General features: G+C 37.1%; 9 protein-coding genes across 9 annotated transcripts; 7 read left to right on the top strand and 2 right to left on the bottom strand. All coding sequences in view use genetic code 12, as the record gives it.

Moving 5' to 3' along the window:
- Positions 1–331: 331 nt before the first annotated feature.
- I9W82_000982 (uncharacterized protein) lies at positions 332–2,251 on the top strand (the record flags this gene model as incomplete). The annotated part of the gene is made up of 1 exon (XM_067695404.1): positions 332–2,251. One exon carries the CDS (start codon positions 332–334, stop codon positions 2,249–2,251), a length of 1,920 nt encoding a protein of 639 aa, XP_067551005.1.
- Positions 2,252–2,418: 167 nt separating this feature from the next.
- On the top strand, positions 2,419–2,646 carry I9W82_000983 (uncharacterized protein; the record flags this gene model as incomplete). The annotated part of the gene is made up of 1 exon (XM_067695405.1): positions 2,419–2,646. One exon carries the CDS (start codon positions 2,419–2,421, stop codon positions 2,644–2,646), a length of 228 nt encoding a protein of 75 aa, XP_067551006.1.
- A 106-nt stretch (positions 2,647–2,752) lies between these two features.
- Positions 2,753–3,502, bottom strand: I9W82_000984 (uncharacterized protein; the record flags this gene model as incomplete). Its single annotated transcript, XM_067695406.1, has 1 exon — positions 2,753–3,502. One exon carries the CDS (start codon positions 3,500–3,502, stop codon positions 2,753–2,755), a length of 750 nt encoding a protein of 249 aa, XP_067551007.1.
- A 147-nt stretch (positions 3,503–3,649) lies between these two features.
- On the top strand, positions 3,650–4,105 carry GIM5 (Gim5p; the record flags this gene model as incomplete). Its single annotated transcript, XM_067695407.1, has 1 exon — positions 3,650–4,105. The coding sequence occupies one exon, from the start codon at positions 3,650–3,652 to the stop codon at positions 4,103–4,105; it is 456 nt and encodes a 151-aa protein (XP_067551008.1).
- A 24-nt stretch (positions 4,106–4,129) lies between these two features.
- RAD10 (Rad10p) lies at positions 4,130–5,182 on the bottom strand (the record flags this gene model as incomplete). Its single annotated transcript, XM_067695408.1, has 1 exon — positions 4,130–5,182. One exon carries the CDS (start codon positions 5,180–5,182, stop codon positions 4,130–4,132), a length of 1,053 nt encoding a protein of 350 aa, XP_067551009.1.
- A 474-nt stretch (positions 5,183–5,656) lies between these two features.
- On the top strand, positions 5,657–6,568 carry I9W82_000987 (uncharacterized protein; the record flags this gene model as incomplete). Its single annotated transcript, XM_067695409.1, has 1 exon — positions 5,657–6,568. One exon carries the CDS (start codon positions 5,657–5,659, stop codon positions 6,566–6,568), a length of 912 nt encoding a protein of 303 aa, XP_067551010.1.
- A 647-nt stretch (positions 6,569–7,215) lies between these two features.
- I9W82_000988 (pirin family protein) lies at positions 7,216–8,247 on the top strand (the record flags this gene model as incomplete). Its single annotated transcript, XM_067695410.1, has 1 exon — positions 7,216–8,247. One exon carries the CDS (start codon positions 7,216–7,218, stop codon positions 8,245–8,247), a length of 1,032 nt encoding a protein of 343 aa, XP_067551011.1.
- A 172-nt stretch (positions 8,248–8,419) lies between these two features.
- POL32 (DNA polymerase delta subunit) lies at positions 8,420–9,676 on the top strand (the record flags this gene model as incomplete). Its single annotated transcript, XM_067695411.1, has 1 exon — positions 8,420–9,676. The coding sequence occupies one exon, from the start codon at positions 8,420–8,422 to the stop codon at positions 9,674–9,676; it is 1,257 nt and encodes a 418-aa protein (XP_067551012.1).
- Positions 9,677–11,140: 1,464 nt separating this feature from the next.
- On the top strand, positions 11,141–12,193 carry I9W82_000990 (uncharacterized protein; the record flags this gene model as incomplete). Its single annotated transcript, XM_067695413.1, has 1 exon — positions 11,141–12,193. The coding sequence occupies one exon, from the start codon at positions 11,141–11,143 to the stop codon at positions 12,191–12,193; it is 1,053 nt and encodes a 350-aa protein (XP_067551013.1).
- Positions 12,194–13,353: the final 1,160 nt, after the last annotated feature.

The raw sequence follows: 13,353 nt of genomic DNA on the forward strand, positions 1-13,353 counted from the left end.
GCACCAAATATAAAAAAAGCCCGACAGATAAAGCGGAATTGATGCCAAAAGAGGAAATTTGACGGAATTGCTAAATTGAGTCATGCAAGTCAATGGGTTTCTTCTGAGCTGCTTACTGTCCTCTAACTGCTCAATTTAAGACAGCTTAAAGCAGTGTGACTCGTGTGGGGGCCCGTAGTAGAAAACACACATTGCCTTATACCAAATGGTAGTAGTTATTTTGCCAAAGATACACTACCTCTCAGTTAGTGCGAAGAAATTTTTCTTTTTCTGTTTCGTAAACATCAACCTCTCTTGACAATCATACATACTCAAACTGCGTTTATCTATCATGCCATCACTTGTTCCCATTACTACAACATCCAGAACTATTATTCCATTGAATGGGTCTACTCCAGATGCACCACCACCACCTTTTGGATTCGGTCAGTACCAGAGTATAGGATCCAATTATGGATTGTATGGAGGATACACGCAGCCACAACCTATCGGAAGCAATCATCGAGGAATCAGCGAGAAACTGAGGATAATTATGGCATTGAAATCACAAATACCATCGGAGATTGATTGGGCTTTGCAGAGTTTGGCAAGGAACTCCATTCAGCCTTACTTGCAATTCGAAGAAGATACATTTATTGCCCATGAATTAATTCAGTATTTATGTAAACCGTTCCAGTTAATCCACAGCAAGAAATTTGATTTGGTTAACCAAAGCATGTTTACTCATAGCTTGGATGCACTTTTAACCTTGAGAAATTCCGTGCAAGACTTGAGTAATCAACAGTGGTTGTCACAAGTTGCCAGTTTCAAGAAACAATTGATTGAGATTTTGAAGATCTTATCAGGATGGTTTTTCCAGCCTGGAAAGCAAATAAGTGAATTAACTAATTTTGAAGACCAGTTTTCGGAGGCTTTAGCTTATATAATCGACTTGTTAGAGCCATTGACATGCTATTACATAAATAATTCAAAGAATGATGTCCTTTTCAATACATTGACTCAGATACTATATCTGACTGATGACAAAAACTTGTTTATAAACACCCTCAAGTGTGTTTCTCACTTGCTCATTACGTGGCATAAGAACTCAAAAGGTTCAGAACAAGATGATGATAACATCGACGACGACGACGATGACGAAAACTTAGACCAAGAAGAGGATGACACCAAAATCACCAACAACTGTGTTGACGCTATTACCGACAAGCAATTGGAACACATAATCAACACTTTATTAGTTGGTGATAATGATTTGAATAATGCCGTTTTGGACTTTTTGAAAATGTACCTTTTCTCTGAAGCATTGCATAAGGATCATCCTAATTCAGTAAAGGATTCACAACGGTTCAGGTTAAAGCATTTGTTACAGCTATCTACCACAAAAGCAAACTACGAGACATTGATTAAACAGCTCCCTTTGCTACTTGTGTCAAATCTTCCTTTATTGGAACCTGTGGAGCCGCAACCAGTACCAAACACAGTTCTCACTAGACGTACACAACATTCAAACGCGCCGCTTGCGGCACCAGAGTTGACCAAAGATTTGTATAAGATCTTGCTTCAATTTCCAGAACCTGCAAGAGCAACCACTTGGTTGCATTGTTGCTACGAACCAACCACCAGTGAGGAAGTTGAAGTTACACAGATTTCAATTTGGAAATCTTATGAGACACAATTTCAAGAGATTTGGAAAGTTGATGGAAGGGACCGTAACCCTAATTTACATCCATTATTGCCTGCAGTAGATTTCATAAAGAATGTAACTAAAGCATTTCCCAATGCCGAGGCAAAGGTTTTGACCATCCATGCAGATGGAGAAGAACAACCAAAAAAGAAGTTTATCATTCAAGGAATACAGCCTAGACAATTTCCAGTTAGTATAGAAACGGGAAATTATGAAGCATTGAAGTCATCTTCAGAAATTGCTCAACAAGAAGGTGTGACAACTTTGCCAATTGGACATTTCAATTCTAGAGGGTTTGAGAGTTTTGTTGCTTCCGAACTGGAATTAATTTTGAGTGAAGAAAACAGAGTTTATCAGACGCATATGAATTCAATCAATGAGTCAAGCCGCGATATCTTGGATTACATTATTCAAGAAGTGTTGGACAAGGAGCATAGTCATGATCATGTAGCTTCTCATTTATTCAGACTACACAATAGCTACTGGTTGCCTGACTTGGTTTATGCTAACCCATCTTTAGTTGAAACAGGGATCGTCAATAACAAATGGCTACAGTATCTTTTATAAGTGTGTATATAATATGTATTATAGTAATGAAAAGTAATTGTTCTAGACAACATGTTGGCGGCCTTTACGACAGTGGTGTGAGGAGAGAGAGAGACAGAGAGAAAAAAAAAATCATCGTCTGTCACTACAATATCACCCAGTATCTCACAACTGTATACACTACAAACATGGCTGGTAAAAATCAACTTCCATTTCACGTTCGTGCTACTGATGTTGTGCACAGGTTAACAGTTCTAGGGTTAGCTGGGTTCTGTATTATTGGTGGAGGATCAATAGTGTTCAATGTATGGGCTAATTCTGACTACGCTCCTTGGAATAAAAAGAAGTTAAAGTTTCAAGAAGAACAGTACCATCAATCGAGAGGAGAAAGTGATTCCGGTTCACCACATGCTTAAGAGAGTGAGACCAGGATGCTCTATGAGGTGGTCAATATTGAGTTTTACGTGTACATAGTTTAAGGATATTGCTTTTTGAAACATTCATCACATGTATTGTTCTATATTAAGTTCTAATTCGTTTTTCTACCTCTAACCCATCATCTATATCTATTTTTCTCTTTCGTATAAGGTCATCTTTATCCTCATCGGCATCATCTCCTTCACTCTTTTTCCTCTTCTTCTTTAGTGGTTCCTTGGCGTGACTTAGATGTAGCACATTCTTCAAGTATTTGTAATTCTCTTCATTGAACTCGCTATAGTCAGACTTGTTGCTGGGATTGATAATGACTAAGTCATAATCAAATGTAAATTCTTGGTTACAGACAGGGCAATTAGCTTCAATCTGATCTCCAGTATCGCCTGCTTTCAACGATTTTTTCAACTCTTTCAACAATCTATATGACATCACACAGCCACAGGACCGTAAGTACGAATAGGAAGTCTTGTTATCCAACTCTTTTGTAACTGGACATTGAAAATGAGCGATGTCGTTGATGACATCCCATGTAATTTTAACCGTTCGTAAATCTTTCAATGACTTCAAGTGTTGGAACTGTAGTTGAATCTTTAATTTGTCTAATTTGCAATCTAGTATGTATTGTAAGATTTTCTCTTTTATATATAGTTTACCTTTGAAATCGCCGACAATAGGATTATTCTTGTATAATGGAAGACCAGATAACGCACAACTCTGTAGCAATATTTGTTCCTTGCTTTCCCCCTTGTCTTCAGCAAAAGAGGTGAATGTAGATTTCGAGTTATGTAATGATAATATGTCCTGTCTTTTGGCAATTGTTCCACCATCGTTACCCATGTTTGTTCCTGTTTTGATGAAGAAGAGATCAGATAGAAGCAGCTTAGAAGGTGGAAGCAAAAAGAAGAAAAAAAAAAAAAAAAATATCAAAACTGATTGCACTGATACTTCTTCGGTTAAACAGTCAACTACTACATCTTACTCAGCATGTCACAACCTCAAAAGGTAGATCTTAACTCGCTCCCACCACAGCAATTGGTGGAGATTCGTAAAAACATTGATCAAGAGATTAATCATTTCACACAATCCTTACAAGCTTTACAGACTGCACAATTGAAGCTAAAGGATTGTATAACGAGTATAAACAATCTAGAGAAATCCAAAATAGATGATATGTTGGTACCGTTGTCGAGCTCATTATATATTCCTGGCAAAGCAGTTACCAAACAAGAATACTTGGTAGATATTGGAACAGGTTACTATGTTGAGAAAAAAGCTGAAGATGCCAAAAAGGTCTATGATAAAAAGATTAAGAAACTAGATGAAGATGCAAAAAAGTTGAAAGATATACTTGTTCAAAAGAATGAACTATTGAATGGTCTTAATTTAATTTTGAGGAGAAAAGTAATTGAAATGGAAAAGCAACAGGAAGCAAAAGCTTAAACTTACAAACAATTTCTTCAGCATTTACTCCTTCGGCGCTTTATTCAAAATGAATGGCTCCAGGAAAACTTGTTTCAAATTACGTCGTTTCACCGCGCCCATACCGGGTATGTTTCCTAGCATCTCATTGTCCTGTTTACTGCATTGCAAAACCATTTCCTTTACTGATTTATAGTTTGCTAATAGATTAGAAACATCGGTTTTATTAACTGATTTGATTCCTGTAAATGCCTCAACCACATTCGAATTGTAATCTGATCCTTTGAAACCTCGAATACTCTGTTTTGCTTGATGTGGAGCATTGTCGAGGTGCTTTCCAAATGCAATGTAATTTCCTGCTTCCTCGAATGACCAAGCTAGTACTAGTGACAAGTCATGCTTGATACAAAAGTCTGACAACTTGCGCAACACTTCTTGGTGCGAGTCAATATCAACAACCACTAGCAAGACGCGTAGATTGTTATCCTTTCGATTCTCCACTATACTGGATCCTTTATTCAACCTCTTCAATCTGGTCCAAATGTATTCAGGTCTCAATTTGTGATACTTTAATGACAAGAATAGAATTTGAAAAGTCGGGCTAATGTAGTAATCCGACAATATGCTTGCATCGAAAACCCAGGGTGTCGTTTTCATCATTGATTCACTCAAAAGGGGATTCTTTTCCTGAGACTTGTGCACGAGTATATCTGATAAACCACCTGATCGTGGCTGTTGCTGTATTCTTCCCGGTCGTACTTGATTATTAGAAGACGTGGATCGCGATGGAGGAGCAGTGGACAGCTTTGGTTGCTGAGCAGCTGGAGAGACTGGTTTAGCTGTTGGCTTTTCTAATGTTGCTCTTTGAGTTTCTAAAACCTTTCTAGCTGTTGTTATATCAGCTGTAGTGGGGTTTGTAGATGAACTAGCTGTCGGCGATGATGCTTGTTGTGGCGATGATTTTCTTTGTATGGTAACGTCATTCTCTGAATTCCCACCATACTCATCTCTCATACGTTTGACACCGGCCAAAATACTTGCAAAGGATGAGGAGTCGATGTTGTCGTGTTCTTTGTCATTATGGTTCGATTCTGACATCTTTTAGTGGAAGTTGTATGAAGTGATGAATTTTGATTGTCGCGGACATTTGCTATTTTTGTGTGTTATAAGTCTGATTGCGCAAACTATAAACTACTACCAATTGATAGTCCAGGAACATCTAAACAGTAGACTCTTTATAGAGAAGTAAAATGGGTATTGTAGGCTATCTTGGAGAAGGAGCGATTGGTAAGCTCGTAAGTCTTTGTGGCTTTCGATTAAATGGTAAATGTAATTGCTACTTCCGGCATTTACAATAAATACACTCGAACCTGATCCTTATCTCATGCTATTCCTTTATCGCTTTAGCTCCTACGACATTGATGCTGACATTATCAGCTTAGGCATATTTTGCAACTGTGTGGAAAAGAGGCCGGTATCGCTCCGGGATTTTTTCCTTCGCTCTTCATATATAAGTGACTCCTCAGTACAAACAAACTCCGGATGCCAAAACAACTACATCCCAACCTCAAAATGTCAACCTATTCAGAAACCAGTTTTAATTCTCAGCATTATGACGACTCAAGACCCAATTATCCTGAACCTTTTTACCAAGAGTTAGTGAAGTATCACAAGGAGAAAGGTGAAACAGATCTCGCTGTCGATATCGGTTGTGGGTCAGGCTTTGTCACGTTCAAGCTACTTGACTACTTTGATCATGTAATAGGTACAGATCCTTCAGCTACAATGATTTCGCAATGTCAAGGTTCTTCCCGCAAGCTTCCAGAAAGCAAATCAATTGAGTTTATCATTGGTACCGCGGAGTCCCACCCATCAACAATTTCGCCTGAATCAGTTGATTTGATTACTGGTGCAGAATGTTGTCATTGGGTAGATCATGCGAAATTCTATGCTGAATCTGCAAGAGTTTTGAAATCAAATGGAACACTAGCATATTGGTTTTATAAGGATCCTGTATTTGTAGGATGTCCTAAAGCAAATGCCATCTATAAAAAATACACCTACAATTCGTCAAAGGAATTGAATCCACAAGACAAATTTGAGAGATATATGGGTCCATACTATCAACAGCCAGGTCATGACTACTTACGCTCATTATTGAAGGAAAAATCACCACCTACTGATTTGTTTTATGATATTGTGAGACATGAGTATATCTCGGAACGTGACGGTGTTCCAAATGCTACTGAAGATGCATATGTCACGAAAACACCACTATTCATTCACAAGGTTATCGATATGAAATGGTTTTTGAACTATGTGAGAAGTTGGAGTGCATATCATACTTGGATGAAAGAGCATGGAGATAAATACGACATTGCAGAGGTATTTGTTAATGAGTTGAAGGAAGAAATGGGTTGGAATGATGACACAAAAATCGAGGTTATTTGGGACACTGTGTATACTTTTGCTAGGAAAAGATAACAATAATTTAGATCAATGATACATTGATTGCAAAAAGTGAAAGCAAAAATTGCATTTTGGTCATTCAAAAAAATTTTGTATTAGAGAGATAGCTGAATATGACTAATAGAGATCTAGGCTTTTAGCTCTGATAATGTTATTTCATGAAGTCGTGGGTAATCACTGGTGATGGTTTGTCTCTATTAGCTGTCAAATGAGATATGTTGAATTACAAATAGAGAATGTAATGTTATATGCAGGTATATACTCTTTTCTTTTTTACTAAGTTATTACAAAAACAATTTTTTGTGTCATTTAGTTTGAAAATTTAGTAATAGATTACTACAATACAATACAATACAATACAATACTACACCTTATACCACCCATCTCATTACTTTTAAATGACATTTCACAACTTTAGTATAAATATATATCATTTAGTAAAATCTTACTCAAGTACATAAGATAATAGTTCTGCATTCTTATATATTCTCCGAATTTCCACATTCATAAGCAGCAACATATCGACCCTGAAATTCCACCAGTATAAATACATGCATTTACTCCCCAACTCAATTGGAATTTCAATTTTTTTAATCACAACAGTTTTACTTTACTTTCCAAACATAATATCATCAACAAACAACATCAATACAAATTCAACAATGGCTGCTAGAACAATTGGTAAGGTCGTCACAGCAAGACAGCAAGCTGAGGGTGTTGGAGCTACAGTCCGTAGATCCATTGGTGTCATTAACCAAAGAAACTTTAACCCTTTCTTGATGTTTGATCACTTTTCAAGCTCAGGTAAAAATGGGTTCCCTGAACATCCACATAGAGGACAAGAAACAATTACATTGATTTTACATGGTGCCATGGCTCATGAAGACTTTACAGGTTCCAAAGGTATCTTGTATGCTGGGGATATGCAATTTATGACAGCTGGTAAGGGTGTGGTGCATTCGGAAATGCCAGTGCCTAATGCTGATGGATCACCTACTGTTGGATTGCAATTATGGGTCGACTTGCCAAATTCATTAAAAAAAGCCGAGCCAAGGTATAGAGATTTGAGAGAATGGGAGATTCCTGTAGTTAAAGCTGACAATGGCAGAGTGACGGTAAAGGTTATCAGTGGTAGAAGTTATGGCGTGGAATCAATTAAAGACTTGGCATATACTCCAATCAACTATTACTACTACAAGGTAAAAGCAGGTGGAGAGTTTAAACAAGAGTTGCAAAAGGGATTCAACTATTTCCTTTATGTGTTGAAAGGGAACAGCTTGGTTTTGAATGAAGACACCAAAGTTGAACAGTATCAAAATGTATTCTTCAATGAGGAAGGTGACTACATTAGTGGGAAAAACACGGCATCGACTGATTCTGAAGACAATGAGCTAGAGTTTATCTTGGTTGGTGGTGAAAAATTGGATCAAGAAGTTGTTCAATATGGACCATTTGTCCTTAGTTGTAAAGAAGACGTGCAAAAGGCAATTCTTGATTATCAGTTTGCTCAAAATGGATTTGAAAACATCAAGACTTGGAAAACTTTAATCAGTAATGGTGTCACTCCGGAAATGATTGAAGGTCCATTAGATGGTAATCTTGAAGCTAGAGAGAAAAAGAGGGCCGCATATTTGGAACACAAGAAACAAATTGAGGCTGAATATGGATCTGCTCCAAAAAAAGATGAACTTTGAGTGTGTTTATATATGATAAGGGTTTATATAGGTTATTTATTTAATTGAATGGTTGAGTTTAAGATATTGTAAGTGTAGTTGTCTCTTTGTTGCGATTTCTGTATGACGCGTCGAGTACAAAAAAAAATATGCGAAACGAGATTCCCTCCTTGATCAAGTATACCTCCATCCCATGCCAAGTCAAAACTCCATGACCATGGAAGCACCTGTATCGGAAGTTGAGTACTTGGCTAGTGAAGTCATTCTCAATTCCAAGCCTGTCTCGTACCACAAATTTTCGCGTCAGTTGAGTATACCAATATCACAAGCCAAACAAACATTGTACGAATATTACACCAAGAACAAAGAGCAAGTGTCAGCATCATTTGTCATCACTGGAGTTACTACAGATGGTGTAAAGACTGTCAAATATTCTGAAAATGAAGAGAATCTCAAACATGACGTGGGAAAATTCAACAGCATCACCACCATCCATGTGTTTTGCGTGATGAAGAAGGATTTGAGTCTCACAACTAATGAAATTGCTTTAGAGGAATTGAAAACAAAGAGTCAGTTGAGTAAAATAGAGGAGTATGAAAAGAATGGAATCATTATTGGACCTAAAATTGATACAAGTTCGCTTAAAGACATACCAGTTGCAACACCAACACAATCAGCAACTCCACCCTCGATACGAAGATCAGACGACAAGCAGAAACTGCAACAGGTCAAGAGCTCTGGCTTATCCTCGTCCTATGTGTCTAGAAAACAGCAGAGTCAGCAACAAACTAAACCTGTTTATACATCACGCAAGCAAGAGGCGAATACTAGTCAGAAAAGAGCTCATACTGAGCCAGCAACCCCGTCGTATCAGTACAAGTCACGTAAATTAGAAAAGAAACAGCCAAAGGAAAGAATAGTTATGGGCAACTTGCACAAGGGAAATGACGAGGATATTGATGATGATGATGTAGAAGCCAAGCGGAAGCAAGCTCCACCGCCAACGACGGACTTGGAAAAGTTGTTTGACGAAGATGAGTCTTTTCAATTTAGTGATGAAGAGGTTCCAGAGGATAAGGGTGAAACGAAACCATCAGATTCAAGTGAAGCTGTTGGTGAGTCTCAAGTTGAAGATCAGCCAGAGCAAGAAGCCAATGCTGATGCGGAACCAGAAAGTAATGAAGCGGATGAGCAGCTATTTGTTGAAGAGGAAGGTGATGAAGGTGACAAAGGTGCTGAAAGTGATGACATGGAGACAGTTAAGGAAGTGGATGAAGATGGATACACTGTGACCAGGCGTAAGCCAAAGTCGGTGACTAAGCCTGTGAAAAAGCCTGCTCCCGCCAAACGTGCTAATACTCCTGCGGCTGCTTCAAAGGTGAAGAAGCCCAACAAAGATGGAAAGAAGAAGACACAGAGTTCATTGATGAATTTTTTTGGCAAGAGGTAAAAGCGTGCTAATGCGTTTCGATGAGCTGGAGCGGTGTGGATGAGTAATCAATAGATAAATCGTGATTAGAATGAAAATCTTTCCCTTTGACAAATGTCTGACCCTATAGTAGTGAAGGCAAGACTACGAATCGTAAAGCTAACTCTCCATTTCCATAATTCCGTACAGGCGGATTTGACAATTAATATCCGTCTTTAACCAAAAAAAAGAAACGAGGGTCGTTCAGATGAAAGATAAATACGGGGTAAAATAATATCTCGAAAGAATAATAGTCCCATTGTTCAACCACATCTCTCGGTTGTGTTGGTTTTTGTTATTACCATTCATGGTAAAAATTGTAAAAACCCTCAATGAGTAAATATGCCAAGAGGTTCATAAAACTAAAAATAGTCGTAACACAAAACTTCCTTTTTTTTTTTATTACCCTAAATAATAAATAATAAATAAATAATACTTTTTTTGACATGCACGATATATTATCTCAAATAAGTAAAAGGGTTTAAAAAGCTTCTCCATTTTTTTTCTATAATTAGTTGGCTCATATTTGCATAGACACGTACGACAATACCTGTAGGTGTATCATTTCGACAAAGTGGGTTAAATGTCTTCTCGGCATGGTTTATCGGAAAGTAACGGTCACATATTTCACAATAGAATTTGAATGTCCTTTTTAAGCTTTTATAACTTTAGATTTAATGGAGGAAAGGTTAAGCGTGGTCACCCCTGGCCATGATGTATTAGGCTTATGCCTCGTAAGACACTGGCTTAGGATCGAGCATTTCTTTCCGTCAATTTCAAAGCTTAACACGAAAAGCCTCTCAACAATGGTTAGTTCAAATACTCGGTGACTGTTCAATTCAAAGCCATTTCCTTCACTCCCGTTGATGGTGGCTTTACTCCTCTATATGCTCTCGATTTGTCATCTCTCGATCTCAAAATGGAAATTCCTCTTTTTGTGTGCTCTTACACAAATCTAAAGGCGCACCCATACATCAATAATGAAATGTCTTGCTGCAAAAAAATAAAATAAATTAAAATTAAAATTACATACATTTCCCGATTAGGAAATGTTCTAACCGTAATTGTTGCAAACCTATACCCGTATACAGTAATATTATACAAAAGCCACTCGTTAAAAATACCACTTCCAACATATGACTTTACCCAAATTTCCTTCTTTGTTTAGACTTTTTTAGGTCTTCTGATTCTTCAGTGAAACACAATCGACGTAAATTCTCGAGTGAGTATCATTGTCAAAGAAAGGCTTATAACTATAAATGGATGCTAAATTGTCCCTTCACCAAAATTGTTTCTTTTTTTTTTTTTTTTTGCTTTCTTGTTTTCCCAATTTGACATTCATTCAGGTTTTCACCCTATACGAGTCATAACTAAACCAACTACAATTCATCCGTCTTATTTACAAACAACAACCACTTTCACCTGCTTCACTATAATCCATTCGTTATGAAATTCACCACTTCTACTGCCGTAGCTACTGCTTTGGCTGCAACAGCTTCTGCTGCTTCAATTGAACACCAACAACCAAACTTGGTCGCTAGGCAAGATGTTGAAAGAGCTTTAAGTTCATTACCAGGAAAATTCGATGTTGTTAAGAGAGATGGACAACCAGACTTGGCCGCATTGGCAGCTCACATTGATAACTACAGATTCAAGAGAGACGCTATTGACATGGAAATCAGCAAGAGAGATTACGCTATTGTTACTGATGTTTTGACTGCTATTAATCAGTCTCAATTAGCGCCAAAGATTTTGCAGTACTTTGTCACCAACAAGGACCTTGAACCAATCATTATTAATGTCTTGATTGCCGTCATGAAGAGTGGTTTTATTTCTTTGCAATCAGTCTTGGATGCTTTAGTTCAATCAAATTTGGCTGTTAATGTTATTAATGACTTGATTAGTGATTGTTCCTTATATGCTGAGCTCTTCAACGCTGCTGCTCAAATTATTGAAAATTTGGCTCAAAAAGTTGAACAATTGATCTCCCAAGGTGTTAATTCATTGATCACTAGAGATATTAACGATGACTCTCTTGATGCTTTTGTTGTCAATTTTGACAAGAGAGATATTAATCTTGATGATGTTGTTGACAATTTGTTGGACTCATTGTACAAATCAGGCTTGGCCACTTCAGTTGTTAAGGATGTCTTGACTAACTCAGCTTACATTCCATTTGCCACTGACTTGATTAAAGCAATGTTGGCTAATAACTTGATTGATCTTTCATCAATCATTGATGCTTTGAAGCAATCCGGTTTGATTACTCAATTGTTCCAAAAATTCCTCAACTGGGGAACTTTACAAACAGTAGCAGAAACTGCATTTGCTGCTTTGGCTGGTGAATGTAGTGCAAACAACAATGGTGGTACATCCACCCCATCTACTGGTAGTGGAAGTGGATCTAACAGTGGAAGCGGTTCAGTCACCTCAAACGTTGGTAGTGTCGATCCATGTAAGAAGAGAAGAAGAGTTAGAAGAAGAAGAAGAAACTATTAAACAGTGTGGACCTTAAGAAGCCTTGATTGATGAGCTTTTTCTTCACATGATACCGAAACTTTTTCCCCTTTCTTTTTCTATTTTTGCTAATACCATTCCCACAAATGACAAAAATATTGGAGAGTCAGAACTATTGAGGCTGTTGTATTTGAATCAATGTTTGATTAAAGAAGGCTTTCTAATGTTGGTTGTAGCTGCTGTGGTTCACGACCTTCCTCCTTATTTCAATTCACTTCTACGTTATCCAATTTTATTTTTTGCTAATATCTATTTTTCAGAAGTATACGAATGTTTGCACGGCATTATTGCTTTTGATTATTGTTTATTTTAAGAATCTTTTTTATATCGGTATAGTTTTTCATGCATCATTATAATGATTGTTGAATAAAGAAAAGTACACTTGAATTAACACAGTTAAGAATAATTACGTATGCGCGCGGCTTTTACGCGCTGATCCAATAAAAAGGGTCTCTTCTATTGTAGTTTTAAAAAAACACATAAATTGATCATATAGAGCTATACCCTAGTAAGATCAATTCTCAAGGCCTGGGCTTTTTCACAACCATCAATTTGTCAGGGGCATGTAAAGAAATGTGTCAATTATGTCTATCAAAAATGGGGTGGTTTGTAATAAAAGTACAAAATCTGGAATATCACAAAATCAAAAGCAAGAGAATGTTTACGTTTTTCACTGTTTTGGTGTAGAAGAACCAAAACAAGCTCAATTGTAAATAATGCAGACACACTCCACCTCCCAATAGTAATAGTAACAATAGTAAGTAGTTGCAGAAAAGAACACTAATACGATGTAGTAATGGACACAAATAGACAATCACATTATCATATCGGGCTTTTTTAAAGGTAATTCTAGAATTGCACGGAACTTTGGTCTTTGTTTACAAAAAGCAAAACAACATAAAAATGGGGCAGGGCTACTAACCACACAATATAGGAACCAATCAAAGATTAGGTGAAAGAGGTTACTATAATAGTGTTTAGTAGCACTAGCTGTCTTAGTCAATACATGAATATATATATATATAAACACATACCATTTGCATAGTCTAAAAGATCTGCAAAAAGCGGAAAATTGTAAAAAGTGAATACGTCAACGCGTAAACAAAAACAAAAACAAAAGAAAAAAAAAATAAGATCCACTG

This window comes from Candida metapsilosis (assembly GCF_017655625.1).
Source record: "Candida metapsilosis strain BP57 chromosome Unknown scaffold1, whole genome shotgun sequence".
Lineage (NCBI taxonomy): Eukaryota > Fungi > Ascomycota > Pichiomycetes > Serinales > Debaryomycetaceae > Lodderomyces > Lodderomyces metapsilosis.